Source organism: Haliaeetus albicilla, chromosome 22 (genome assembly GCF_947461875.1).
Source record: "Haliaeetus albicilla chromosome 22, bHalAlb1.1, whole genome shotgun sequence".
In the NCBI taxonomy this organism is placed as follows: Eukaryota; Metazoa; Chordata; class Aves; order Accipitriformes; family Accipitridae; genus Haliaeetus; species Haliaeetus albicilla.
The window spans coordinates 17124989-17152093 of record NC_091504.1 but is presented as its reverse complement, the minus strand read 5'-3'; the positions used below and the strand labels follow the sequence as shown (position 1 = coordinate 17152093).

The following is a 27105-nucleotide window of genomic DNA, read 5'->3' as shown; positions in this document are numbered from 1 at the left end:
ACATAAAAGCCTTATGTAAAATGAGAAAGTAATCTTATTCTGCTCAGGCTGGCCACTCATTTGGTAGGTGGGCAGAAGTTAACAAGGGGCCTTGCAATCTACTTAATTGGCCGCACGATCAGAGTCTGCATCAGCCTTTTGTCCATGGAGCCACACTCTTTTCTGCCTTCTGTCCCTCCCCACGGAAAAGGAAGGTGATGCTTCAAGAGCTTCCTTCGGTCCTACCAGGCTGTCAGAAATAAGCCGCGTACAAGTTGGTGGAAGAGCTGCCTTCAGCGCCCAGGCTCCCACAGCTGCAGGGATTGCCGCTGTGCATGCCCGTGACAAGCACGCCAACGGCAGAGCCACGACTTCTGACAAGACCCTCTCTGTAGGCGCCTCGTTACCAGCCAGTGGTGACTGCTCCGCACAGAAACCGTTCCCAGCTCTCATGAAGAGGCACATTGATTTTGCTGGCAGTCGTTACGTTCCAGTAACGTAAAGGCATCAACAAGTAAATACGGGAAAGGATTATATATTTTCTTAAAGTGAAGAAGAGCTCCAAATCTAAATGCAAATCATGTAGCTTTATCTTGAGATATGCAGGGAGGATTTAACCAAACCAGCTAAACATGGCATTTGCATGAGATAACCCTAAACCATAGAACAAAGTACGTAACTTTGTGATTTGATCCTGAAATGAGGTCTAATGACGTTTAGCATGATGAATATGATTGCGTTGTTACGTTGTAATAATATTATTTTTTGCAACAATTAGCACAAATATTTGGTACCATGGTTTTAAAATAAGAGATAATCTAACCCGTTTTCATGTTTTTTCTTGGCATTCACAGGCTGGACTTGATTTCTGTTCAGTAACAGAGTAAGAAAGTTTCACCTCCATTTGTCAGCATTCTAGTGTGAGGTCTGTGCACACCCTACCTTTTCTACAGTTAAACCACGGAATTTCCAGCCCAAGCAAAAACTTAAATATTCAAGTATTTTATTATTCAACTTTTAAAAATCCCAGTAGAGGAAATGCAGAGAATCTCTGTGACATGAATCTCATGTGCTTTCTTTTCACCTTGGGGAGAGGATAAATTAGCCTCCGTCTTTAGAAGTATTTGTCAAGTAGTCACATTTTAATCCTAATTTATTTATGCCTGAATCCAGCAAAGCACTTAAGCATATGCTTACGCTAAACATATGAATTAGCCCGTTAACTCTACAGTTAAGCATCATGCAAGTACATCATACAAGCTCTGATGAATTCTCTGCACTTCCTTATCTTGCAGAAAGAGTTTAACTTCTATTGTGAGTAATGGATTAATTTTATTTGAAACACCACTTATATGCTGACTGTTGCAAAAATGGTAGTAATTTGTCATAACCACTGCAAACTGGACAGGTCAAATGAGTTTATCTCAATGCACATTTCTGCCACATGTTTTCAATGTAACCTCAAAAAAGTACTATGAAAAATCAGGTGTATCACCTACGAATTAAATGCAAACAAAACACGGTTACCCTCCTTTGTTTTGTAACGCTTCTTTACAACAACAGATGTTGGGTTAAATCTCATGTTCAGGCATTTATCACATCTGTTTTCTGTTCCCTTGGAAAGTATACTCACAATAGTGCTCAAATGAATTACAATGAGATTTGTCAGTTGAAACCTAAAAGGGAGTTCAGGGAGTAAACAATTTTAGGAGGAAAAAAAATAGGTGTTTAAAAGCTTTAAACATGTTTTCAGATGGTTCAAATAGGCAAAGCCCATTACAGTCACTATTTGAGACCTATCATAACCTTCATGAGATCTCCAAGGAGATATGAGCCCAAAGGAAGAAGAGATGAAAAGGACTCTTCGGGGGTGTGATGGAGCCTGAGGGTGCAGGCTATGAACCTGCAGCACAAGCTGGAGAAGCCAGGACGCACCGGTATTCTGGCCCTGCAGCCTTCCCCAGCAATCACCACCAGCACAAGAAAAACATCTCACCTTAAAAATTAATAAAACTTTACTGTTCTTTTGTAAAACTGGAGCCTGCCTATTCAGAGGCACTGAGGAGGCTCCAGTAAAGAACTTTCATAATCACATTTTTTCCTTAACAGCTTTTATGAGAATGCAGAAAGGTCTCCCCTTCCAAGCCTGGAGAGACCTGCAGAACAGTATTGACAAAGACAGTCCTCTAACTTAGAAGGAGTAGAATTTGACTCAATTACTCTGCAGGCTAACAGTAAGGAAAGATAAAAATATTGCTTCAAAGGGAAGGGTTTCATTGCAGCAAAATTATATACAAGCATCTAATAAAGTATAATCTAAGACTTATCATTCCTAAAGGTATCATTTTCTCTGCAGCAGCTCTGAGAAGAATTCGCACACCACTGCTACACAGGTAAGACGACCTTGATCAGGCCATAAACCAGTTTTCCTGCCAATGTCACTTGCCTCTTGCAACTGTTAACCCCCTTTTTTTTGGCCAAACGGTAAGACTTCTCTACCTGCACATTGCCTCTCCCAATCCGTCGTACACACTCCACTCATTAGTCTTCCAGTTTCATCTTTGCCATGTTACTCATGCCAGTGTCTTGCAACAGCACAACATCGAGTTCTTCCAGGCTCCCTGAGTCAATGACTCTTTTCTCTTAAGTCACCATTGCTTTGCTCCACAGCCGAAGTGGATGGGGGTGTACGTGACTAACGTGTCACTCGACCTTCCTTCCCCCAGGATCACTGCCTAGCAGTTTACAGGGAGATTTGGTTCCTCTGAAAAACAGAAAACTAACCAAGTTCAAGTGATTCTGGAATTTTAAAAGCAAAGTACATACACCTCTTATGTAGCGTGTCATACAAAGAATAAACTGCTCTTCAGAAAAGAATAAATGTCATTCATTGTCTAAGCATGTGGCTGTTTATGAGATGAGATTCAGGGAAACCATCCTCCTCAAAGCTCCAGAGGCATGCTGCCTTCACTGTTAATTCCAGAGCAGGCCAGTGCTCTTCCCATGGCGTGCCTGCTCTTACACATAAATGTCATCCCTTTAGAAAGTAGCTAGAAAATAGCGAGAAGTTTAAAAATAAACAGCTTTAAGTAGAAGCAAGCATTGTGGTTAGTTTTGAATTGGCTTTATTGAATATTTTTTTTATGTCTAAGGTTCTGTTACTGTACAATTCAGAGATTGGAATAACCAAATTAATTTCATTTAGGCCAAAAACTCATTTGAAGTTGTTTGAAGGACAAAACCCCCTCAAAACATCTTTTACACACTGAACACAATAGCAACCTTCACAGTTACTTTGGGCCTTTAATTCTGATATATTACTAAGTATTTCATTAATTTGACTTCAGTGAAGCAAAAGCAAATCAGACCTGGAAACCTGGTGCATCCTGTCTTAGAACCTCTTGGCGCAGTGAGGCAGAAAAGTTCCTCAACAAGCTTTAATCAAGCTAACTGAGGTACCAGGAGCAGATTAATTTTCTCTGGCCTCTCCATCTGCAGGGCAGGCCGGAGGAAGTGTTAGTGAACATGACCAAATTTTCCAGTTTTTCCCCTCGTACAACGGGAACACATCAGATGCAGCAGAGCTGCTTGCAGCTGTGAGGCTCTAGTGAGAGCTCCAGGTGGGAAGATGGGAAAAGATTCTTTCTCTTATGACCAAAAGCTCTTCTCAGCACACGAGCAGCTACCTGAACTGCGCCCTGGAGACAACTCTAACTCTGAGGAAACGAATGCTGCTATTATAGAAACCTCTCCAGGGAAGTCCTCTTGCTCAGGATGTTTAAAACTAGGCCAGACAGAACAGTGGCAGCAGCACAACAGAAAATGGATGGCAGAGGTGCTTCCTTAGCCTCCAGCTTCTGCAGGATTTCACTGTTGTTAATTGGGAAGTTGAGAGACCCACGGTGCTGCAAACTGGATGTGCAGCTTTTTAACCATCGCTTGTCAAGCTACTGCTCCACTGCCAGCTCCTTCTTTTGTGTGATGCTTTGCTGATAAACTTCACTTAGCTTCGAAACAGCGAGTCATGCTTTCAGCCCTGCTGATGCACTTAATCCGCCCAAGAAAAGGTTCCAGGAATCATCACTTCTCTTTCAGGAGGCAATAAAAGATCTCTTTCCTCATCAGGTCTGTTGTAGGAACATGAGAAGAAATTACACTTTTTAAAATAACAGGAAGAAAACCCTGTAGGTTAAATATCTGGAAAAAACAGGCAGAGTTTAATTCACAAGGCTTTGTACTGTATAATCACACACACCCCGCTGCTTTATACAATTCTGTTGGTTATTTGAATGAACGGTTTCAAAAGATTTCTTTTTAAAAGGAACACATCCACTTAAAGGCCGTACTACCAGACTGTAACCATCTTTAAGGCTACATTTATAAAGACATCAACTGAAAAAGCAAAGGAAAAACGTATGTTTTTTCCAGCACGTTTAACCTGAGAAGCTTGACAGCAGTTTCAATACAGTTCAAAAAGACCTCTTCTATTAAACGTTTAAGTGTGTGAATAATCTCACCGAGTCTCCCAGCAACGTAACGAACACGAGTCCTTGCAGGTCCAGAGCCTTGCTTGCTCCTTGCTGTATTTCCAAACAGCAGCTAAACTACTTTTCAAACAAGATCATGGAAACCCAAAGATAGACACGTCCTTGTTTAGTCACCTGATGGTCTGTTACAGCACTTGCCCTAACGGTGCCTTCCCACCTGTAACACGCTTTTTATGCTATATTATTCTCCACGCTAAGCAGTCAGGTGTTTTTGGAGAGCAAGGACCACATCTTTATTTAGCCACCCACTATATCTTGTGCGTATCCCACTAGATGTGCCTCGTTGACCAACCTCCCGGGCATTGCAGACGTACATCCCCCTTGGCCTGCTCTGGCAGCTGCAGAAATCTTGGGGATTCTCCCCATGCACAGTGCCCAGCTGTGGAGCTCAACCCTACGCACTTCAGGTGAAGAAAAGTCTTCTTTTCTGTTCAGTAGCAGCGTACCGTAATCAAACATCTATTTTATCGCTAAACTGTGACCTCCTGAGCGCAGCATACGTGCTGTCATCTGTCCAGCCCGCTCACCCGCAGTACAAAGCACAGGGCTCCCCCACCTTAGCGTAACGAGCAGAACTCTAAATCCTTTACCAGTTAGACCTGGGACTAGTACTGAAACGCACAGACGTTAGGGAATGGGGTGAGAGGGTGTCAGAAATCCCGATTTCCCTCCTGCTTTCCCTCATGGGACTCCCGCACACCCCCGCCTGCCGTGGGGGGGAGCACGGCGAGTTTCACTGCCGCCCCCCCGGTCCGTCACCCCGGGCTCCCGTTCCAGCTTTGCCGACCCAAACGCTCGTTTCTGGGTTTTCCTACTTCCCTCGCGGCCCGTTTCGAAGCCCAACGCGGGGCTGCCCGGGCAGGCACTCCGCCGCCAGACCCTGCCCGCGCCCTTCCCTCGGCCCACCCGGAGGATAGGCCGCCCCTTTCCCCGCTCTTGGGCGCCGTGAGGTGAGCCCGTGGGCGGTCAGCGGGGAGACAGCGCGGGGGGGGGGGGGGGCGGGAAGAACCGGGCACCCCGCGCCGCCCCGGGCCGGGCTGAGGGGAGGGAAGAGGAGCCCGGGGGTCTCCTCAGGCCCCTCTCCGCCGGGCCGAGGGGAGGGAAGAGGAGCCCGGGGGTCTCCTCAGGCCCCTCTCCGCCGGGCCGAGGGGAGGGAAGAGGAGCCCGGGGGTCTCCTCAGGCCCCTCTCCGCCGGGCCGAGGGGAGGGAAGAGGAGCCCGGGGGTCTCCTCAGGCCCCTCTCCGCCGGGCCGAGGGGAGGGAAGAGGAGCCCGGGGGTCTCCTCAGGCCCCTCTCCGCCGGGCCGAGGGGAGGGAAGAGGAGCCCGGGGGTCTCCTCAGGCCCCTCTCCGCCGGGCCGAGGGGAGGGAAGAGGAGCCCGGGGGTCTCCTCAGGCCCCTCTCCGCCGGGCCGAGGGGAGGGAAGAGGAGCCCGGGGGTCTCCTCAGGCCCCTCTCCGCCGGGCCGAGGGGAGGGAAGAGGAGCCCGGGGGTCTCCTCAGGCCCCTCTCCGCCGGGCCGAGGGGAGGGAAGAGGAGCCCGGGGGTCTCCTCAGGCCCCTCTCCGCCGGGCTTCCCCTCCTCCGCGGGGCCCCGGACCTGCCTCCGCCGACCGGGGAGCGGGGGGTGTCCCAGGACCGGCGCATCCCGGAACGGCGGCGGCGGCGGCGGGTTGCGGCCGGAGGCGGGGGCTGCCCCGCCCCAGCGGCGGGAGCCGGGGCTGGTCCCGCCCCGCCCCGCCCGGCCCCGCAGCGCCCCGGGCCGCGCCACGTGCCGCCGCCCGCCCGCCGCGGGGGCCGCGCCGCGCTGCGCTCACCGCCGCCGCCGAGCGTGCGAGGGGCGGGAGGGCGGCGCGGCCGGGGCGGCCCGTGCGGCGGAGCGAGCGCCGGCAGCGCGGCCGCGGGGGAGAGAGAGAGAGCGGGGTCGATGGAGCACAACCACCTCCACCTCCACAACGGCTCCCTCCTGGCGCACCACCGCTATGGCTGCGGTTTGGGATACGCACCTGTCGTCTACTACAGCCTGCTGCTCTGCCTCGGGCTACCGGGTGAGTGCCGCGTCCCCGGTCGGCGGGGGGACCGGGCGCCGCGCCCGGGCTGCCCCGGGAGCTGCCGCGGTGAGGGGGAGGCTGCGGGGTTCCCGCACCGCAGAGCTTGCCGGCGGTGCCCGCCGGAGCGTCTCCTGCCCGCGGTGCGGGGCGGGGGTGAGCGCGCTGCGGCGTCCTCGGGCGGCTGAGGGCACCGGGGACGCGATCTTTAGCGTGCGTGGGGGGGATGGACGCGGGCGCTTCGTGGACGGCACCTTCGCTGCCCGACACGCTGCTGTCCCCGCGTTTTCTCCCTGGCCGGGCTTTGTCCCTGCCTGCCCTCGCACCCCTGCCGTCGCTTTCGCACCCGGGCTCGGGCGCTCTGACTTTGAACTTGACATCCAGAGTCTCAGCCGGTCGGGAAGTTTCTGCCGTAATCAGTTTGGCCATTTGAAGACTAAGCGGTACCGAGGGCAGCCGGGTCTGTCCCCTATCGATCGCGTGCCGGGCCGGCAGTAATCAAAAGCGTAGCTGTCGAGTTCTGCGGGTGCAAACCTCTGCCTGGCTCCCCGGGGCAGGGTTGGCTTTAGGAGCAACATGCCACCAGTAAGGACCTCGGCTGGGGAAGGAGCACGCTATCAGAAGGTTAGCGGACAGTCGTCTTGCTCGGGAGCCTGTCCCTGCGGCCGATGGAGCAGAGCGGTATCTAGAAAGTCCAGTCTTGGGGTCGGCGCCCTGCAAAGGCAATGGCAATGCTGACACAGAGGTTCCCGAGCGCAGGTACAGGTCTCGGAAGAAAGACCCAGGTCACAGGCTCCAGCCTCCAGACTGTATAACCCACGGCGAAATTTCCTACTTAAAAAGGGGACAAAGACAATATAGAGATGCTGGGGATGAGAAAAGCAAGAGAGACCCCAAATGGGGAAGGAAAGGATGTTTCAGGCTTGGGTGTGAACACCTGTGCAGCACCGTTGCCAGCACGCAGGTATCCACAGCTCAAAACACGCAGATGCCACATGAGCATCGCATCGCCGAGACTGTCTCAGCCGAGACAGAAGACCGAGCAGGTTTTTCCTCCCGGAGGGGGCTGTCTGAGGCTGTCAGCGAGACGCCTTGGCACGCAGGACTGCGGGGAGCTGCTCGTGCAGCACCGCTTCTGCAGTTAGACTGGGCTTCAGCAGGCAGCGCTGCCATCCCAGTGCAGCCTGGGTGGGCAAACATCACAGCTTGCTCCCTGGCTTAACACCTCCAGCCTCAGAGTAACTTACAGCGATCCCAAGGACAGGCAGAATGAGTCGGGGAAAAGTTAGAGCAATCTGATGCACCAAGGTGAATTGGTATTTTAAGGGTGTAATACAAGAGAGTTGGCTTGTGTCTATGTACAGCTACGCATTTAAAGTGCCATGTAAAATGGCAAGCAGCAATGACAGTTAATAGTCTACAATTTCTGCATGGCTTGTTCACCGTAATTCCTTCTTCGAGCAATTAATACATAGAAAAATTTTTAATCAGACATGAAGAGAAGCCTGCCTCTGAACAGCACACATGTAATTACCACTCTGCATATGAATTGATGTTCTTTGTGTTGGTTGGGTTTTTTTTTCCCCCCTGACTTGTAATTAAAATTTGAAGATTGGCTAATAGTTCAGACCAATAGCGCAGAGAACTGGAAAGTTAAGTCCTGTATTTACCCACAGAGGATGCAGGGCATAGGCAAGTGTCTCTGCTCCACAGCATCGATAAGTCTCAGCCCTGACGTGAAGAGACCCAGCCAGCAGGCATGAGGAGGTAGTTTCCTCTTCATTAATTCCTTAGGGGCTGCTTAGACCTCCACAGTAATGACAAGCTCTGATTTCAAAACCTGTTCCCTAGGGACTGACCCAGACCCTCTCAAGATTATCAGGTGAAGAAGTTGTTATGAAGCAGTCTGTGGCTAAGCTTGCCTTTGTATGTCTCTGAAACAGGGGAAAAGTCTTACATGCACAGACAAGAAAAATCCCTTAATGAGCGCTCTGCTCATACTTGCACCAGCTCCCTAAGGATACTACATTGTAATTACAGACCTAACACTGTCATTCTAAGAACATGGTTAAAATCGCTGGGCGATCCAAATTAGCAATGGTGACATGCATTTCTCAAGGGATCAGACATCGACTGATTAGAGCAGTGGCACCAGTGATAGTACTTAACAGAACTAGCCAAAGCATTTGGTTGTGCAACACTGCTGAGTTCAGTGGACTTATATCAGGTATAAATGCGTCAGCTTGTTCAGTGCATGTTATCTGAGGATAACATTGGCACTAACACCTGAAAACACTGCACATGTACAGTATGCTGAGTGCATGAGAAATTTATGATTCTCACCCTGAGACTGCACAGAGATGAGAACAAGCTGGATATGTTTAGGGAAAGACTCACATGGCCAAGCTTCATTGAGGATGTGGTACAGGGCAAGAGCAGTGCTAAAAAGAGCTTTTCACGTTTTAATTTGAAGCTGCTCTTTGGTTTTCTAACATCAGAAAATTGTAAAGGTAGCACGCTTACTACCTGTTAGAAAAAGAACCCTGAAGTCTGTGGGATCTGAGTAATTACCTCTGCACAATGCCAAGAATTTAAGTGAAATACTGTCTAGGATCTGTCCTCAAATACAGCACTAGTGCAGTGTTTTGCTGAAATGGAAATGGTTAACTCCTTGCCACAAGCCTTGGAGAAAGACTGATGAGAGGAGAAACCAGTTAACTGTTTCTGCCTTTCCTGCTCTAGTGTCTGAAGGAAATTTCACTAACTCAACAACTCCACGTTGAGGCCAAGTGATGCCAGGCCTGATTGTGCATGCAGAGAAAGCATCTTTTCCCCTCCCTTGTATAACCCAGGCATCTCAGCAGATCCTGTTCTCAGCAATGGCTCTTTCTCGCTCCTTGTTCAACCAGACACCAGAAAGTCTGAAAAAGGCAGAGACGAGAGAGTGAGCAAAGAGAACTCCCTTCACCCCTGCTCTGGCAGAAGCACTCAGAGGCAAGTGCCAGGCCATGCCCTGCAAAGAGGGGCAACTGCAGAGGCACCCCTGCACACTGACCCTGCCGCAGCAGGTACCGCGCGCCAAGGCGGCTACGACTCTGCCAGAGGTGACTGCGCCTTCCGATCAGCTGGCACGGGAGGTTTCTTCTTTTCCCTCTAAGCAGAGGCTGGCAAGACGGAGACTGTTTTCCAAAACTTGTTTTGAGCGCAGATGTCCAAAGGTGTCCCACAAGCGCGCAGTCCCGCTGCCAGGAGCAGGCTGCGCGGGACAGGGAGAAACTGCCGGTGCAAGGGTGGAGAGAGCAGAGCGAGGCAGCAGCGCTGGAAGCAGGGTCATATTCCCATTTGGGGTGGGGAGGGGGGTGTCATTTACAGAGCTGTTCTGCAGCCCCTGCTCTACCATCCCTGCACTTCCCTTGTCTGTCAGCTGGAGAGGACCTCTGAAGCACCTCCACTTCGCCAGAAGGCAAGAGAGGGGCTGCAGGAAGGCTTAATGGCAGCGTTTCTGTCTTTAGTGACAGAAAATGCCAGAGAAGAGGTGTTGTCGGATGTGGGGGAGGGAAGAAATGGCTCTGATTCAGTCCAGGTGGTAAGGTGAGGAAGCAAAGAGCAACAGGTACCAACCCTCAGTCTGTCCCTTTGCCAGTGAGAGCCGCACAAAGCGGCTACACCAGAGAGCTCCTGCTATGCTGTGGCGGTGCCACCGAACACGGCCGGGAAGGTCAGGCAGAGAAGCAGCAGTGCTCGCTGCAGACACCTGGCTTTGACCCTGATTCCTGCTTCATTAGAAGGTGCAGCGGCGACTGAGTTGCCTTGCATGCAGTCACCTTCCCTGCCGGGGCGATAGCGTATTGCTGCTGAAAGGACAAAGTGGCAGCGTTTCCTAGACCGGGGCCTGGCCTGATCCATGCTTCCAGGGCTCTTCTCCTCCTGACAGCGCAGAGAGGCAAAGTAAGATCTGGCTTTCTTACTGCATGATCGCTGGTTCCACTTTGCTCCCCGGTCAGTCGCCTACCTGGGGAGCAACTTGGGTTCAGGGGTCATCACATCCCAGTGACACAAAGCACAGGCACATACCCAGCACCCTTACAGCATCCCCAGGAGGTAACAGACTCACACCAGTGTCCCACTCCAGACTTCGAGAGCCTGGTCCACAAATGCTTCTTTTATTTGTGCTTTAGGCTTCTGCTTAAAACAGATCACGCTGATCTAAACACAGATTAAGGACTTTGCAAGTTTGGGAAAGCAGCCTGGACATGCTTGGGTGCTCCCAGCTGGAGGGTGCGAAGGGGTAGCTTTCATGTCAGACCTGCTGCTGAACAAAGTGTCACGGAGATGGGGACAACCCAGGTGGTTCAAAGCCCAGCCATGCGCAGAGTGCACTTGGTGGGCTCATGCAGAAGGAGAGAAGCTATAGTCCTGACCTAGAGGAACGTCTAAGTTCAGCAGGGGTGCCTAACCTTTTTAACACACTATCAAGAGAGAGCTACACGTTATGGACCTTTCGCTAACAGACAAGAGAGCAGCTGTCCTCGCACAGCAAGCCAGGTGCTTCCTAGGTGTTGGATTGACGTGCAGGTGCGTAACATTTGCACTGTGCCCATGCAAACTACAGTACAGGCCTGGGCAAACTGGAATGATGGAGAATTGGTCCTTCTGGAGCCTTCTCCCCGTATGCAGCTTGGAATAAGGAGGCTATTCAGGAGGCCTGCAAGCCAGGGTCATCATCCTGGCAAGGCAGGTACTGCTGGGGGGCTGTGGGCTGAGCATCCCTCATCTGAGAGACCACCACCGTGCAAGAGCTCAGCTGTGCTCCCTCCACTCCCCGCCGGTGTAGGGGGAAGGAGACCTGAAGAGCGTTGCCATCTCTGTGCCTACAGCCACAACGTGGTTAGTAACACGAGTAGGAAGGGGGACAGGTAGCAGTGTTTGTTGATGACTCATGTGGCATGTAATACCCAGTAAATACCAAAGCGGGCAGAAGGTACGTGTACATACAGCACACAGCAGTACAGAAGTGTGTCTGACCCGTTTCGGATTCCTGCCATCCACTGCCTGCAATCACGGTACAGGCTTCTGATTAAAGAGAGCATTTCCAACACCTGAATAAATAGCCTTTCTCATAACAGCACACCTGAACAATAGAAGTGCTAAAGGAAGATCTGAAAATATGAGTGGAAGAATTGTTACATGCAGAGTTATGACCTTGAAAAAAACAGGACTCTTCAGCTGTCACTCATTAGATAGAGTTCACACAATGAATAAGAACTGAACCCTCCTGAGGCCTGATTCAACCCCCCTTTTATTCAAAGACCATACTTTCTCTGACTTAAAATCTGAATTGGACGCAAAGCCAGTACATTGCATCCTGCTTAAAGAAGGACAAATAAATTGGCAGAACTTTATCTCAGCTATCAGAGCACCAAAGGGCACTGCAGAACATTACAGTAGCACTGCTGGACAGAGTGGAACAAAACTGCTGCTAACATGTTTAAAATGAGTCACTTCCTATTGTAAAATGAATGCGTTTTCTTTAAGGAGAGAAGAATCATTATGAAAAAGAATAGATTCATTACAGTGTTCCTGCACAGAAATGGTGGCAGCAAGGCGCGCAGATGGGAGCGATTTAGTTTGGTCAGTATGTCTGGAGACTGTGGCCACTAAATCCTTGCAGCCTGAAAGGCAGCATGTGGCTGAACCCATGTTAATGCAGAGTAGGACTTGATTGCACACATCTGAACGCCACTACAGAGTACAACTGCTAACTTTGGTTTTCTTCTGCCACATCAGTAGGAAGCAACACTGTCAGGGCTGTAATGATAACGAGGTGCAATATTTGTGAGGCTCAGTAGACTATGAAGTGCACAACCTTGCATGGCAGGCTGCTGAAATGGATTGGGAAGGAAAAACTCCAAAGGAGATTTTTCCTTGAAATGACAACGACACAAAAGAGAGAGCACAGCCAGTTTTCACGGTAGGTGGGTAATGCAGAGCCCCCAGTTGTTAAGAAGTCAAGCCATTCAGAAGCACTAGGCAGTCTAATATCCTGCTGTTCTTCATCCACCCCCTTACTTAGTTTTCTCCTCCTCCTCTTTCTGCTCCTCTCCATAAAATGGGGGTGAATCAGCAGAAACAAGCCAGCAGGAGAAGGCCTTCATCCGCATACGTCAAAACAATTTGCTGTAGGCAAACAGACACCACGGAGATGTCCTGATGTGGTGCGCTCTCTGCTTTCACACACCAAGTGCAAAGCAATCCCTGGCCACAGAAGCTTTCACCTTCTGTTTCAGGAGGTCTTTTTGAGCCTTTAATCTCTTTTCCCCTCAACTTTGAGACACCAGGGAAGGAAACAAAGCCAAAATTAACCCCTTGAGCACAGGAGACCTCGCACACAATTCTGTTTTCATTCTGCAGAATAAAGAAACGTATTTATGTAAGGATTCTAAACCCCAATGTCTGGAGCACTGTTGGTGCCATTCTGGGAGTGACCTGACAGGAAAAGATGGTGTTGGTTTGCCCCCCAGGACACCAGTATGGCTGTGCAGAGGGAAGGAAGTAGAGGCAACCAAGTAGGACCAGAATTAGCAGTACAGATGACCAAAAGGCGTTTTATCCCTTTATCCGTGGAAGAGGACAGAAGCCTGCATATTGAAACACTGAACACATCTTTTTTACTGAAATTGTTCTCTTCTGCCACCTGAAACAGAGAGTCCCTGGAATGTACAGTCATTTAACTTCTCCATCTTTTCAATCATATGGTGCATTGACTGCGCGGATAGGTGCACTAGAGGTTGCTTTTGGTTTCAAGACAAATTACCTGTCAGTCAGTTACATGAGACTGGGATATTTCACAAACATTTGTTCATTCTAGGTATGTTTTCTTCAATGTCTGGACTGGCACACCAAAGAGCGATATATTTAGTCTGGATGCAGTATATTCTCCGTGGGGGAAATAAAGCCAAACTGCAATGGTTTTACGTAGTCTGTGATTTCCTGCATATTGTGTAAAATTGGCATAGTCTCTGAGAAAGCTTGGCCATGGGGTTTGCAAGCATGAGCTCCTATTGCATTAGCTAATGCTTTAGGAAGACATAAAAAGTTTGGTTTTTAGCAAAACCACAATCAACAGTAAAATCCTCTTAATTATTCATGTTCAGTAAAGAATTCATGCTAGTGCCCTTATGAAATCGCGTCCTGCCTCCATCCTAGTAGTCCCATCAAATACCTTTGGCACCTGCCTCAGTGCTTTGGCATTTGATATCAGAAGGGTAGAATGGTTTTGTGATCCTTGAGCTCAAGTTACTCTGCTTGAGAGCTCTTAAACTTCGCTGACAGCGCACATTTAGAAGCCACAGACACCTGCCAAATGAGACACCCGAATTGCCTCGAAAATCTCTGTCTGTCCAGATACATTGCATGAATAACCAAATCCCTTTTATGATTTCTCCATTATTTTGCAGATTGCTTTTTCTCCTCCCAGCACCAATTTCCATTAGAAAGCTTTACTGCTCTGGTAGCAAGATGTGAAGCTAGATTTTGGGATATGAGTTTTAGACGTTTTTATCCTCGTGTAGGTGCCTCTAAGAAAGGCTTCAGGGGGGAATGTCTGAGAGTCATTAGAGGCTTTCTGTGCTGTAGGCACAGCTCGGGAAAGGTGGATAAGGAGGGTGAAGACAGAAAGAGGAGAACCAGATCCCTGTCACATTAACACACGTCTGCCACTGGTGAGCACGTACTGAGCCTCCCTGCATCTTGGCCTAGCGTTCCTTCTGGGCTGTTCTCATATTGCAAAAATAGCCCTATTTTATAAAGACTAGGGGAAAAAAAGCCTACTCCGTCAGTCTAGGAAAGCTGAAAGCAATGCAATGTAATTACACCTGTCTGCCAGACAAGTTACTGCACTTAAGCCTGGGTAGTTGGCAAGGCTTAAAGTGAGTACCCGGCCGTCGGCATCTCCACGCCATTACCGCATCTGTGCCCTCCAACAGCGAGGAAGTGCTTTTGGCATCCATGACCGGCCTGTGTCAGCCATTGAGCAGCGTATCCCATTCACGGTGTCCTTCCCCAGAGCCACCTCAGCTAATAAATGCTGTCAGTGAGAAAAATGGCCCTGGAGGCCAGATTTCATTGTCAGAATCTGGCCTCTGACACCAACTCATTCATTCACCTGTGACTTGGAAGTGCAAGGCCATGCCGCGTTTTCTCTGGCAGTCACTAACCTTGTCTCCTGCATATAGAGGGGAGTTTGGGTTGTCCTGGGCAGGAGCTTGATCATCCTCTATCTCCAGGTTCACTTTCACCCTCAGAGCTGGCGTGGTTTGTCCCTGCATATGGGATTTCTAAGCAGAAACCATATGAGAGCCTTCCTACAAGGTGTGAAACCTCCTCCAGTGGCAGCCCTGCATCCACGCCTGCCGTAGCTTTTGTGATGTTTGATTTTTGGCTTAGATCCCTCTCCATCCCCTGGGAGGTGATGCAGGCACCAGTAGAAGGGGCCAAGGGTGCTTCCCTCCCAAGGGTGAGTGTATGTGTGCCATTTGGTGGCACTCAGACAATTGAACAACAAATAAATCAATTTATTTTAAAAATCAATCCTCATGGGAGCTCTCAAGGAAGGAAAATCTTATATTGCACTGATTATATTCTATAAAGTACCTCTTTACACTTCACAATGGTTTAAGGAAGGATCTTAAGATATGATAATAAAAGAGAAGAACAAATTACATTAGCGATGAGCAGGCACCATTTACGAAGGTTGTCCCCTCCTGGTGTAGTGTTGAGTTCAACCCATACTGGCTGTAAGAGGAAAACATGGAACTGCCCTATCTTCTTCAAGGGCAAACAGCATCCAGGGGTCATTTTAAAAGACCACATAACGGGCTATAGCCAACATCAGTAATAAACATATGTTTTTGTTGCCACAGCTTCCATCAGAAATCACCCATTGTCATCATCTTCTCCAGAGAGCTCCCACATGAAGGGCTGAATACCATCCTCATCTCCAATCTGGTAACTACTGGCAAACAACTGTTAGTAATCCTGGTCAGATCTGGCTGCTGGACACGGTACCTGTTTACATTTTAATATTGCCTCCTACCTTAGAAGAAATCATCTATTCCCACCAAGCCAACACGTCACTTTTTTTCCATCATATATTTTTAACATACTGTAGTTACAGTCTCAGAGTTTCTAACTCTAAGAAGGAACTGTTACTAACGTACTTTCTAAAGCAATTTCAAATTTCCCGTTCGTAAACTGTCTCTCTCTGTGCCAGTCAGGTGACTAATGCAAGGCCTGCAGAGTAGTTTCATACATTGCACAATAATTTGTAGGGATCCTAGCAACAACTGTATTCGGTAAAAGGTGTCCATTATATTCAGTGACCTAACGTTTATCACGCTTGGTAAGCGACACTCATGGCTACTTCATTTAGGTAGTTTATGATGCTGAACTGCTGAACCACACAGCGGGCCTTACTCCCAACGCAGCGGCGCTACTACTTGTGTTATAAAGGCTATTTCACTGCACAGGCTGCTGTGTACATGCAAAATGCTCTCAATAAAAAAACCAAAGCCGAGAAACATGCCTATTTCTTCTTTAGACAGATACAATTGCTCCTGCTTAAGCTCACACGCGGTGATAATAGTCAGTGGAAGGAGCTCTGCGAACCCCCCGCAAAGACACTATTTGAGCTATGACGGTAATCCATGAAACAAGCTGGGGAAAAAACTGTGCCTTTAGGTCACAGGCACTGCTTTGAGGAGGCACAGAAGACTGCCCGGGCTCTGCAGGCAAGGCAGCCTGGCTTTGGTATGGGAAGCAAACCCAAATCCACATGAGAACCAAGGTTACTCCTAAAGGATGATCCCTCTCAGATACATAGGACCTCCAATGGCATGAGTTTCAGTGCTATAATTTGTACACAGAAGCTGATAAAGTCAGAGGAGATGCCAGAGGAGAGATCGAAGTGTCCCATGATGAAGCCTGGCTGAGTTAGAAGGTTGCCGTATTTTGAGCAGTGTGGACCAATGGTGTTTGGGTGTCAGAGACCTTCAGACACTGTATTTCAAAGGCATCCTCATGACTGAAGGGAAAGAATTGAGACTGCCATTTCTTACAGTTGCTTCTCATCATCTGCTAGTGGCATATCAAGGCTTCAGCCAGCTAGTCCTTAATCAAGCCCTGGTTCTCAACCAGATATTTATAAATTCAGAATACTGCACTGCAGCAAGCGACGCTGGCATAAGTTCCCATCTGTCATCCCCTAATCAACTCCCAGCTCAGTGATCAATCTCTTTCAAATTCAGATGATCTTAACTACACAGTATCTAGAAGAAACACTGCAAGAAATAGGTGGTATACCATCCAGGACAATTTAGGGGCACTGACCTATCCAGCAGCTCTTGCTTCACCTACATTACAGTAGAGACAGATATTTTTACATCTCTGTCATCATCTCTGCCATAGTCCTTATCACTGACTGCAATATTAGTGCAAGAATTAGGGTAAACAAGGTTAGAATGTGGTTGCAAATGCTCTTGCATCACCTTTCACCCGTAGTAGGTAATTTTTGCCCACAGGAGAGCTTGTGGGGCACTGAGTAGGTACTCAGGAGTCACTGAGATGCTGGCACAAGGACACAGTTCTTCGCACAGAGCAGTGTTCCCACCTATTTCCCATTTTACTGAGCTTTAGATACCATCTGAGGACACACCAAGGACCAACTTAACACTGGCTAGGAAATGGGTGAAGGACTGAGGCTTATCCATAGCTCATCTTTGCTTTCCCTACACAGCATGCAGCAGGAAAAATACTCCCAAACTCTGTGCTAAGACACTGTCATACTGGCAACTTTCTGCTGCACCCCAGTATATATACGTTTTCACAAAGTAAATGATATTACTATATTTCATATCATCCAGCCAGAAAAAGCCCTAATGTGATCCCAGGGAAAGCATTTCCAATACAAGATACCGTAACCCTTGCAGAAAAATTGGATAGAGCTTGTATGTACTTTGTCAGATCAATTTTCTTATCCGGCTCACCAAGCAAAGCTCACTGGCATTAGACAAATAACTTGCATTTCAGTACATGCTATTACTGCCGTTGCTGGGAACCCTGAGAGAGGCGGGGGGAGAGGGTACAAAGGAAAGGACTGCTCATGAATCTGCTCCTGCAGGAAAACAGGAGTAGGGTTAGAACCAAGCACCAGGACCCCCACAATGGGCAGAAGGGGTGGGGAGCAGGGCTGCTGTGCAGGGCTTCAGCATCCCTGCAGGAGCTCCTCCGACAGTGAGGCCAGAGTTACCAGCAGGGACCAGTGTCCTCAAGCATCCCCCTTGCTGCATGCTGGCTCCAGCTGTTGCTGCTGGAGTGAGTCAAATCCAGAGGATTTAAAGAGAAGGTGAACCCCATGGGTCACATCCAATATCTGTGAAGCCAAGCCACTCAGCCTGGCTGGCCAAAACCAACAGTGGCTGCAGAGTCATGATAAACACTCCAGCTCGAGGATTTCCTTGACAGTACATCACTCACTGTACCTCTAGGGCTCAGCAGCAGGCACAACAGAGGCATTTCATAAGCAAGTAAGGCAAAAATGACACAGCAGTTCTGACAATGGCACCCCATCTCCTCTGAGCTGAAATCAATGCAGTTGCATTCCTGTTAATGGAGAGCAGAATTGGGAAAATTCCCCTGAAGGTGATTTGAGACAGTACTGTTGGAAAGATCATGCTTTTTTTTTTTTTAATTTAGGAAAGGAGTCAGTTGATTGTCATGTTTGGTTCAGTTTTGTTCCAAGGTACAAAATTAATATATTGACACAAAAATAGGTGACACTTACGAGGGCTGTTACTCCAGATCATTCACTGTGCTGCAGTTCCTTGGTGGCAGAAATCTGCTCCCAGACAGCAGGTTTTGAAGGCAGTTATAAAGGAGGAGGTTTTCTCCAGTGCCAAGTAAAACAGTTAAAAAAAAAAAAGAGCATTTTCAGTTGTAGGATATATGTCCTAGGTCATCATTACCTTGATGTTAGCAACTTCTTTTGTCTCTGATTTAAAGGAATCCTTACAATTATTGTTGATTTGTTTTGGGAAATCCATCAAAGCTGGCAGAAATGTTTGAAGGTAATGCACAGAAGAGGAGATTTATAGAACACTTATGAAAATGTCAAATACAAACATTCAGCAGTCTCTTGTACAGTAAACCAGATCTGATTTTTAAGCACTACTTCAGGTATTCTAGCCAAGTGATACAAACTTCTGATGGGAACAATCTCACCTGTTTGATTCTAGCCATACCAGTAGCAGGAATAATAGGATTTCTCCCCCCCCCTTCCCCCATTCAAGACTACACAGTAAGTTCTAGTGAACATGAGCAAGTAGTTAAAGTTTGGTTACACCTTGGTGCTCCAGGAAACCTCTCAAGGACTGCAAGGGCTGTTTGTATCCAAGGTGGGGAGCTCTGCCTGGCCAGGCACTGTGGGACTGAGCCCTTCCTATAGCATCCCTTATAGCACTGATTCAAGCAGCCGCTAAAGCATAGCTTGAAGTTGAATCACAGCTTTAGAAGATGGAAACAAACCAGACAGTGAAACAGGAGAGACGCTTCAGCAGTTCACCACAATATTATTTAAGTATCATGCAATACACCTAGGCATGGTTTAGGTGATGGATCTGTATTGTGGCCAGAGAGTTGCAAGCAGATGCTTTTTCAGGAAACTCGGGGATGTTTACACCTGGGCTGAATCAGAACATCCATCACATCTGATGTGACCAGCAGGATTTCCTTAAAGGCTCAGCTGTATCTCTTCAGAGGAAGAATGCCTTCCAATTGAAGGACTTCTAAAGAGCAGCTCTGGATAAGCAAGCAGGTCTTTGCGGAGCAGATCTTTTCAGTGGTGGAAAGGGAGATGCTTCCCCAGAGCCCATCTGTAGGAGAGTGGGTCAGACAGGCATGACTGAATTAACAGGAGACTCATCCTGGGCAGAGCTGAAAACTTTGAGTGCTGCAAAGGACCTCCAGCTCTCTGGAGGAGCTAAGGATGTGTTTCCCTGGAAGTTCTTCTCTCAGTTGGAATCCCACTCAGTCAAGAGAGAATTACCTAATCCAGGTGGCTTTGATTTCAGCTGTTATTAGATGGAGTTCAAAACTAAACCAGACAGGCACCATGAGCTGGGATAAGGGACAAAATGTTTCTCTCCAAAGCCCACCCCCATCCTTCTCATTTGTTACTTGTTAAAAAAAAAAAAAGTGAAAAAAGCAAGGGGGCGGGAATGAGAGAGAGAATGTGTGTGCGAGAGAGAGAGATTAATTTTTTTCTGCTGCTGCCTCCTGCTACTGCTACCCCTACCTCCCTGCGCGTGGGCAGGGGTCCCAGCACCCCCTGCTCAGGGTGCTGCTGCTGTGTCCGCAGCGGCAGCGCGGCTGACCAGAGAGCAGCAACACAGCTGGGGCCACAACTCTACATCTGCTCCGAGGAGATAGCAAAGGGCTGCTGGACACCACCTAACCCTGTGTCTGGAGTGAAGGTCCAGACTTTCTCTCTGTCCCTCATCCCGGTCTGCCGGGACACGGAGCATCGGCAAACCCCACGGCGGGGAGCGGGGCCACGGGCTCCTCTCATTGCAACAGCTTCTCTGAGGGACCCAACTGTCGTGTTTTCCTTTTGGTTTCTTGAACTTTAATAAAGGCGGTCATGTTCCCAAGTGCTTGAACAGAGCTACGGCTCCGAGCAAATGCTCAGAAAAGCTACTGTTACATCTTAATAGCCTAACTCTGTATTTCTGTCTCCACAGCAAACATCTTGACAGTCATCATCCTTTCCCAGCTCGTGGCTCGCAGGCAGAAGTCCTCCTATAACTATCTTCTAGCTCTAGCTGCTGCTGACATCCTGGTTCTCTTCTTCATTGTCTTTGTTGACTTCCTCATGGAAGACTTCATCTTAAACAAACAGATGCCTCAGGTACTGGACAAAATAATTGAGGTCTTGGAATTTTCTTCCATCCACACCTCCATTTGGATTACGGTTCCACTAACGATCGATAGGTATATAGCTGTGTGCCATCCGCTGAAGTATCACACAGTCTCCTACCCTGCTCGTACTCGAAAAGTCATTGTAAGTGTCTACATCACCTGCTTTTTGACCAGCATCCCCTACTACTGGTGGCCCAACATTTGGATCGAAGACTACATAAGCACATCAATGCATCACGTTCTCATCTGGATCCACTGCTTTACCGTTTACTTAGTGCCCTGCTCCATCTTCTTCATCCTGAATTCCATCATCGTGTACAAGCTGCGGCGAAAGAGCAATTTCCGACTGCGAGGGTACTCCACAGGGAAAACAACAGCCATTTTGTTTACTATAACTTCTATTTTTGCCATACTTTGGGCACCAAGAATAATCATGATATTGTATCACCTCTACGTATCGCCTATAAACAACAGCTGGGTGGTACATATTGTGTCGGACATTGCCAATATGCTAGCACTGCTGAACACAGCAATTAATTTCTTCCTCTACTGTTTTATTAGCAAAAGATTTCGCACAATGGCAGCTGCCATGCTGAAAGCCTTCTTTAAGTGTCAGAAGCAACCTGTGCAATTCTATACAAACCATAACTTTTCCATAACAAGCAGCCCTTGGATTTCCCCAGCCAACTCTCACTGCATCAAAATGCTTGTTTACCAGTATGATAAGAATGGAAAGCCTATAAAAATATCACCATGAAAATGGCAATAGTTGGAGTTTCTGGGTGCAAGTTCTTTTCAAGTGGTTACATCTTCAGGATGTAATTTGCTGAAATGGCTGTTTTGAAGAGTGGTCATTTGATTTCATTTCCCTGGGAGACCGATGGCAGATCAGACTGTTAGGAGGGAACAGGAGCACTTGATTTTAGGAGCAAAAGTGAAAAGGCAAATGCCCCCGTCTCTTACATAGCATTTTGAATATGCTTCAGAGTTCAAGTCATAGTGTTCAGTCGCACTCAAACATTTTGCATCCCAGCACCAGTGCAGTCCAAAGTCATTGAAGGGGGGAAGCCACAACAACAGTTAATTACAACCTTTTAAAACACAACAACAAAACCTTACTTGACCATGCAGTTCACTATTGACGGAGCAAATGGATGCTTTTATGTGCTGTGGAAGGTGCCATTTCTGGTGTGTGCACTTGCCAAAAATGATGTGTTGTTTCTGACATGAAATACTACCACACACAGTCTTGCTGTCAAGACCTTGTTGCAAGAGGCAGCCTGCAAGACATGAACTGTGACAAGCCCTTTTTGGCTCACTTGAGCAAGGCTCAAGGACCGATGTAGTACCTGTTGCAGCCTTGGCACGGAAAGCAATCCTGCAAGCTGCCAATATTCAGATGTTTTAAGTTGTTATTTAAGAATGTGACCGAGACAGGGGAGCTCAAGGGAGGGAGAGAGGTTTCTAGAGCCAAGAACAAAAGCAGCATCTTTTCCCAGCTATTTCAGTTATGGTGTCTAAAGACTTTCAAGTGTGAGGCCAAGTCCTGCCTGATGCAGAGCTCCCACTGAAGCTGCTCCTGTGAGGTTTGGAGTGATCACAGCCTTCAGGTTCCTTCTTAATCAATAAAGATTCTCAGTTATCCCCCATGTTCAGGCCTTTAGGGATTAACATATAAAAACCTCAGCCTAAGATTTTCTCCTGACAGATTATACCATCCTATTGCAGATTTGCCCTTTAATTGTTAAAAAAACTATTTGCAAAAGAAATCCATTAAATACTCAACAGCAGTAAAAACACAGATCAGCTTGGACTAAGGCTTGTAAATATTTACCTTATTTAAAGTAGCTTAACTTCTCTTCCTTCACACTCAAAAACCAGCATCCCAGCAATGCTGAGTGTAGAAAATGAGAGAAGAGATTTACAGGAAAGCTGAAAATGCATTTCTTTTAATTTCTCTCCTTCTCAGATCTTGGCACGTGGTCTCTCAGAGCCACGTACCACAACCTTTTTACTTCTATATTGGGCACTTACTGCAGCCTGACCAAACGTGAGAGCAGACTTCCTTGCATGGTGAACACAAGCACAATGTGGTCAGTGGACACAACAGCTTCTCAGTAGCTGCAAATAAGAAGTCATCTGGTGCTAGCACTGCATTTGTGCCTGTGCCCATCTCCATTGCCAGCAGGGAGCTTGTGGTGCATCAGGGACTAACATAGCGAGGTCCTCTGAGAAGGGATCCAGTCAATCCCACTTTGGGGGGATCTGAGGCCTGAAAGCATCTCTCTAAAATCCATGGATAGCTCAGCTTTGGTGCATTTCCCCTAAGAAACGCCAAGTCTGCAAAAGTCCTGCTGAGGACAAGAGCCCGGTTCCCTTCTGTCGCAAACGTCGCGTTCGCACGCTGACGACTCCTGGCGTCCCCCAAGAGCCAAACCCACCCCAAACCTGAACTCGCCTTCCCCAGGAGGGAACGGCAGCAGAAGGCACAAGCCATGAAGACCGGGACCCCAGGCAAAGGCTGGCTCGTGCGTGGAGGGGCTTTCTCAGGAGAGATGGAGGCTGCTCAGGTCAGTCAGAAGCACAGGGAGGGGATGCCCAGCGCCTCGGGGACCACGCACCACCCGGTCCTCTCCCACCGGCCCAACGGTTGGGAGAGTTGCTCGGCACTTCTCTGCGCCCAGAGCACCCCAGGGACCACGCTGGTGTGAGCACGGAGAGCGGCGTCCCTGGGGAAAGGGGGAGCTGAGGGAAAAAGCTGACCCTTCCCACCCTCACCCACCAAGGGGATGCTCCCCACCTAAATCTCCCCAGATTCAGAGGGAAATGAGGAGCTCCCTCATCCCGTAGGCTCTTTGTCCCCGTGATCTCAACAAAGCTTCACACGTACTTGCAATAATAAAGCGTAAGAGGGAGGCTCAGCCTTGCTGTATTCGTCGTGGCGAGGTTAAAATTATTGCTCCCTTTACCAGTGTTTTACAGAAATTCAGTTTCGTGGCCATGCCTTCTACCCTCCTCTTAGAAACCTCTCTCTGGTCTTTGTCAGTTGATAGTAACCAAAGTTACCTTATGAAAAAGGTACTGTATGTTTCATTTTGGGAAAACACTGTATTTATAACTTATTTTTATTCTAAATTTGCTATGAGGAATGCTTGTCTGAGTTACATGTGAATGAGTCTGAAGTGCAATATCTATATAGATAAGTGGTTCATTTTTTGAGAATGTATCTATTGAAAAAATTATTTATACAAGAAATTCACTATTCTACTTAATATAATAGTAACCTTACAGAAAATAGTGAACGTTTAGGGCTTTTATTTATTAAAAAAATTCAATTAAGTGCATGGCATATGCTGCCATTCACATGGTGTGATTTACTAGTTTTTGTAACATAATGTTTATCCTGCAAACTAGCAGTGTCATCTGATTTTTCCTGTCCTGATGATGTATTTTTGTAAATTACCATATTTAAAAACAAAATCTTTCTGCGTGAATATTTTATTTCCCACTAAAAATAACCCATTAAATTGTTGTAACTTCATTTAAAAAGACTCGCAATCCTTTTCTGTATCATTTTAGAAATGACAAGGTGCAATTTTCATGTACAGTGGATTGGTCATTTCATTTCTGATAATTTAGGGCTTTAAGAGCTTACTTCCAAAGCCCCTTGAAGTCAAAGGGAAGGTTGCTTGTGGGTTTTGTGGTTGGTATTTCCAATCCCCATCAATTTAGGAGGGCTTTGGATCAAGCCGTATGTTGTTAACAGACGTTTGAAGCCTTCTTAGAGTCCAGTTTGGATAATAAAGCCTTGACTTTTTAGTCTGCCATATGGGAGCTGCTGTTGATAATACTTGCCTTATTTTTGGTTGTGTGAAGCATCTTGCAATGACTGTTGCTAACTAGCCAATGTCTTGCTGTATTATTCGTACCTCCTAATTTTCCAATAGTAAAAACTTAACCAAGCACATATACAGTCATTATTTAGGGACAGAGTATCCTGGAGACAAAACCATCTTTGTTGTGGAGATGGTCTTTTGTACTCTATTTAATTTCTATTTCAAATATCTACAATTAGAAAAAATAAGCTGTGAATGGACAGTTTTTCAATTACTTATAGGTATATGTCCTTGAAGACCACAGCTAGGAACAAAATACTTTTTAGAGGAGTGCTGGTATATAAAGTTATGGGACCTATCACCTATTTAAATTGTGAATATTGATATTTTCATAAGTAGAAAATATATTGTGTTTGACAAACTTGTTTGTATTATAATAAATTATGAGATGGTGCATAACTTATTACTGTGTTTGGAGCTATTGTTTGATTTATAGATTCTTATGATATACTTTTGATTTATAGGTACTTATGATATATTACAAATAAGACCAGTCCTTGGCAACCATTACTCAGTAAAAGATGGCCTTGGATTATGGGTGTTCATTCATTTGTTGAAAAAAAAATCTGAAATGTAAGATGTATAAATTATTACTGGCCCAATTCTTCATTTTGAACCACAGTCCCAGCTGCTGTAAGTTAAGTTTAGCTGTTAAATTCAGTGAGTTCCTAGACCTCATACCAGTGGAAAGTTGGACCTGAAACTGTTGACACCCGTCCAAAGCAGGTGTGATGCCAGGAAATCGGGCCGATGCCCCCGGTCACTGCAGGTGATGAGATACCCAGAGAGTCGGGCCCAGGAGAGCGAAACACATAACTCCGATTCCCACCATCGATCAATGACAATTAATGGCAGAAGCTTCCCTGCAAATAGGCTGTGTTCAGTCCCAGGAGCTGAGGCAAATGGGAGAAATGGCAGCTTGATTCAAATTGGTGAACAAAATGGGGCATTAACAAGGAAATCCTCCCAATCCACTCTCCCTGTGCACACACAGGGTCTGTGTGTTTTACAGGCTGGTCTCCTGTCTTTGCAAGTCCTCCCATTTTGAGATGGGCATCCAGAGCCTCTGCTCCATCAGCCAGTGATCCCAAACATTTTGGATTTCATATGTTCCTGTAGGGTATTTCAGTCTGTTGCAGAGATAAAGATACCTCATGAAACACTGCCCTTACAGATTTGTATATTGTTAAATATGTGAATAGGATAAATGTATTATACCTGTTGCCAGAAATAGAAAGGGGAAAAAAAGAAAAAAAAGAACTATGATGAGAAAATACAAAATACTAGAGATAGAAAGTGGATTCAGGACTTCCAGGCACTGCACATGGAGGAAGCCCAACATTTCTTCAAATGAAAAATACTAACACTATGTAGAATTCATACCCCAATCAAATGTAAAACTATGAGATCAAGCTCCTAGCTTCTCTGGAGAAGTAATAGGACATTAAAAGAATATTAAAAAAATATTAAAACTAAGCAGAGAGTAGAGAAGGAACTGATCAGAAAAGTCCAGTGTCTTAGAGATCAAGAAATGTACAGTTAAATGCACAAGAGGAGAGGGCGATCCAGGTAATGCCTGACCCACCTGTCAGATCTCCCTGCTGTGAAAGGGTTGGGAGCAGATTTTAAAGGACGGCATCAAAGCAAGACAAGTCAGGGGGAAAGGGCCACTGCTGAAAGGGGCTGTGCCAGATTAGATGGAGCTTATCAGAGTTATTCCTTACGGAGGGAGCCTGGGATCTGCCTGTGTCAGTACTTTCATTAACAGCCATGGCATGAGAAGTACTGATGAAGCGTACAGATTATTAAAAAAGGCATTGTACTGCCGGCGGAGGACTGAAGGAAAGGTATTTCATGTGAGAACCAGATGACCTTGAAGATTCAAGAGAAAAAATGGGATTAATTCAATAGTAATAAACACAAGGGTCTCCACTTGCCTGCCTGTAACAATACATTTGCTATAAAACTTCAGTAGTCGGAAACAACCAATAACTCAGTTGTGCCAGCTGGGCTTGAATGAGTATGAGTCACCAACAGAAAGCAGCTGAGAAAAATCCCAGAATTTAATCACAGACATTTCTAAAGATACAGCATAATATTAATTGCATTTTACAAGACTTCATGTACCATATGCATATATATATATATCTATATCTATCTAAAGGGATAAATAGCAGTACTTGGAGAAGAACTTGATAAAGAAGCAGAGCTGAAACAAGAATAAGTGCTTGTGAACTTCCCTTGGGTAGATTTGCCCTGGAAGTTAGAAGACAGTCTCTAACTACCAAAGCAGGGAGGCTCAGCAAAAGCCATTGCAGCAGCCCAGATCTCCCCACTGGTTTTAAATGGAGCTCGGTGGGTTCACGGACAGGATTGAGACGAGGCAGGCAGCAAGATGGACTGGCACCAGGCATCCTGGGGGCTGGCAGTCCCACAACCCTAACCTGCCCCAGCCCCCCCACCTCCGAGGCAGGTCCCTAACTCGGTTCAAAGGAGAGCAGAGGCGTCCCCCGAGTCCACTCACCCCACTGGGGCTGCTTCGAGGGAGATGGCCAGCACAAGAGCCATGAGAGCCACCAGCTGTTCAAAGGGATTCTTGCTTGCAGCCACAATTAACTCGGCATCCTCAGCGAGAGCTGCTACAGACGGGACCACCGCTAATGCATTCCC

General features: G+C 47.3%; 1 protein-coding gene across 1 annotated transcript; it reads left to right on the top strand.

Moving 5' to 3' along the window:
* The first annotated feature begins 6381 nt into the window (after window positions 1–6381).
* On the top strand, window positions 6382–24821 carry GPR139 (G protein-coupled receptor 139). Its single transcript, XM_069810077.1, has 2 exons — window positions 6382–6568; window positions 20362–24821. The coding sequence occupies exons 1-2, from the start codon at window positions 6448–6450 to the stop codon at window positions 21294–21296; spliced, it is 1056 nt and encodes a 351-aa protein (XP_069666178.1). The 5' UTR covers window positions 6382–6447; the 3' UTR covers window positions 21297–24821.
* Window positions 24822–27105: the final 2284 nt, after the last annotated feature.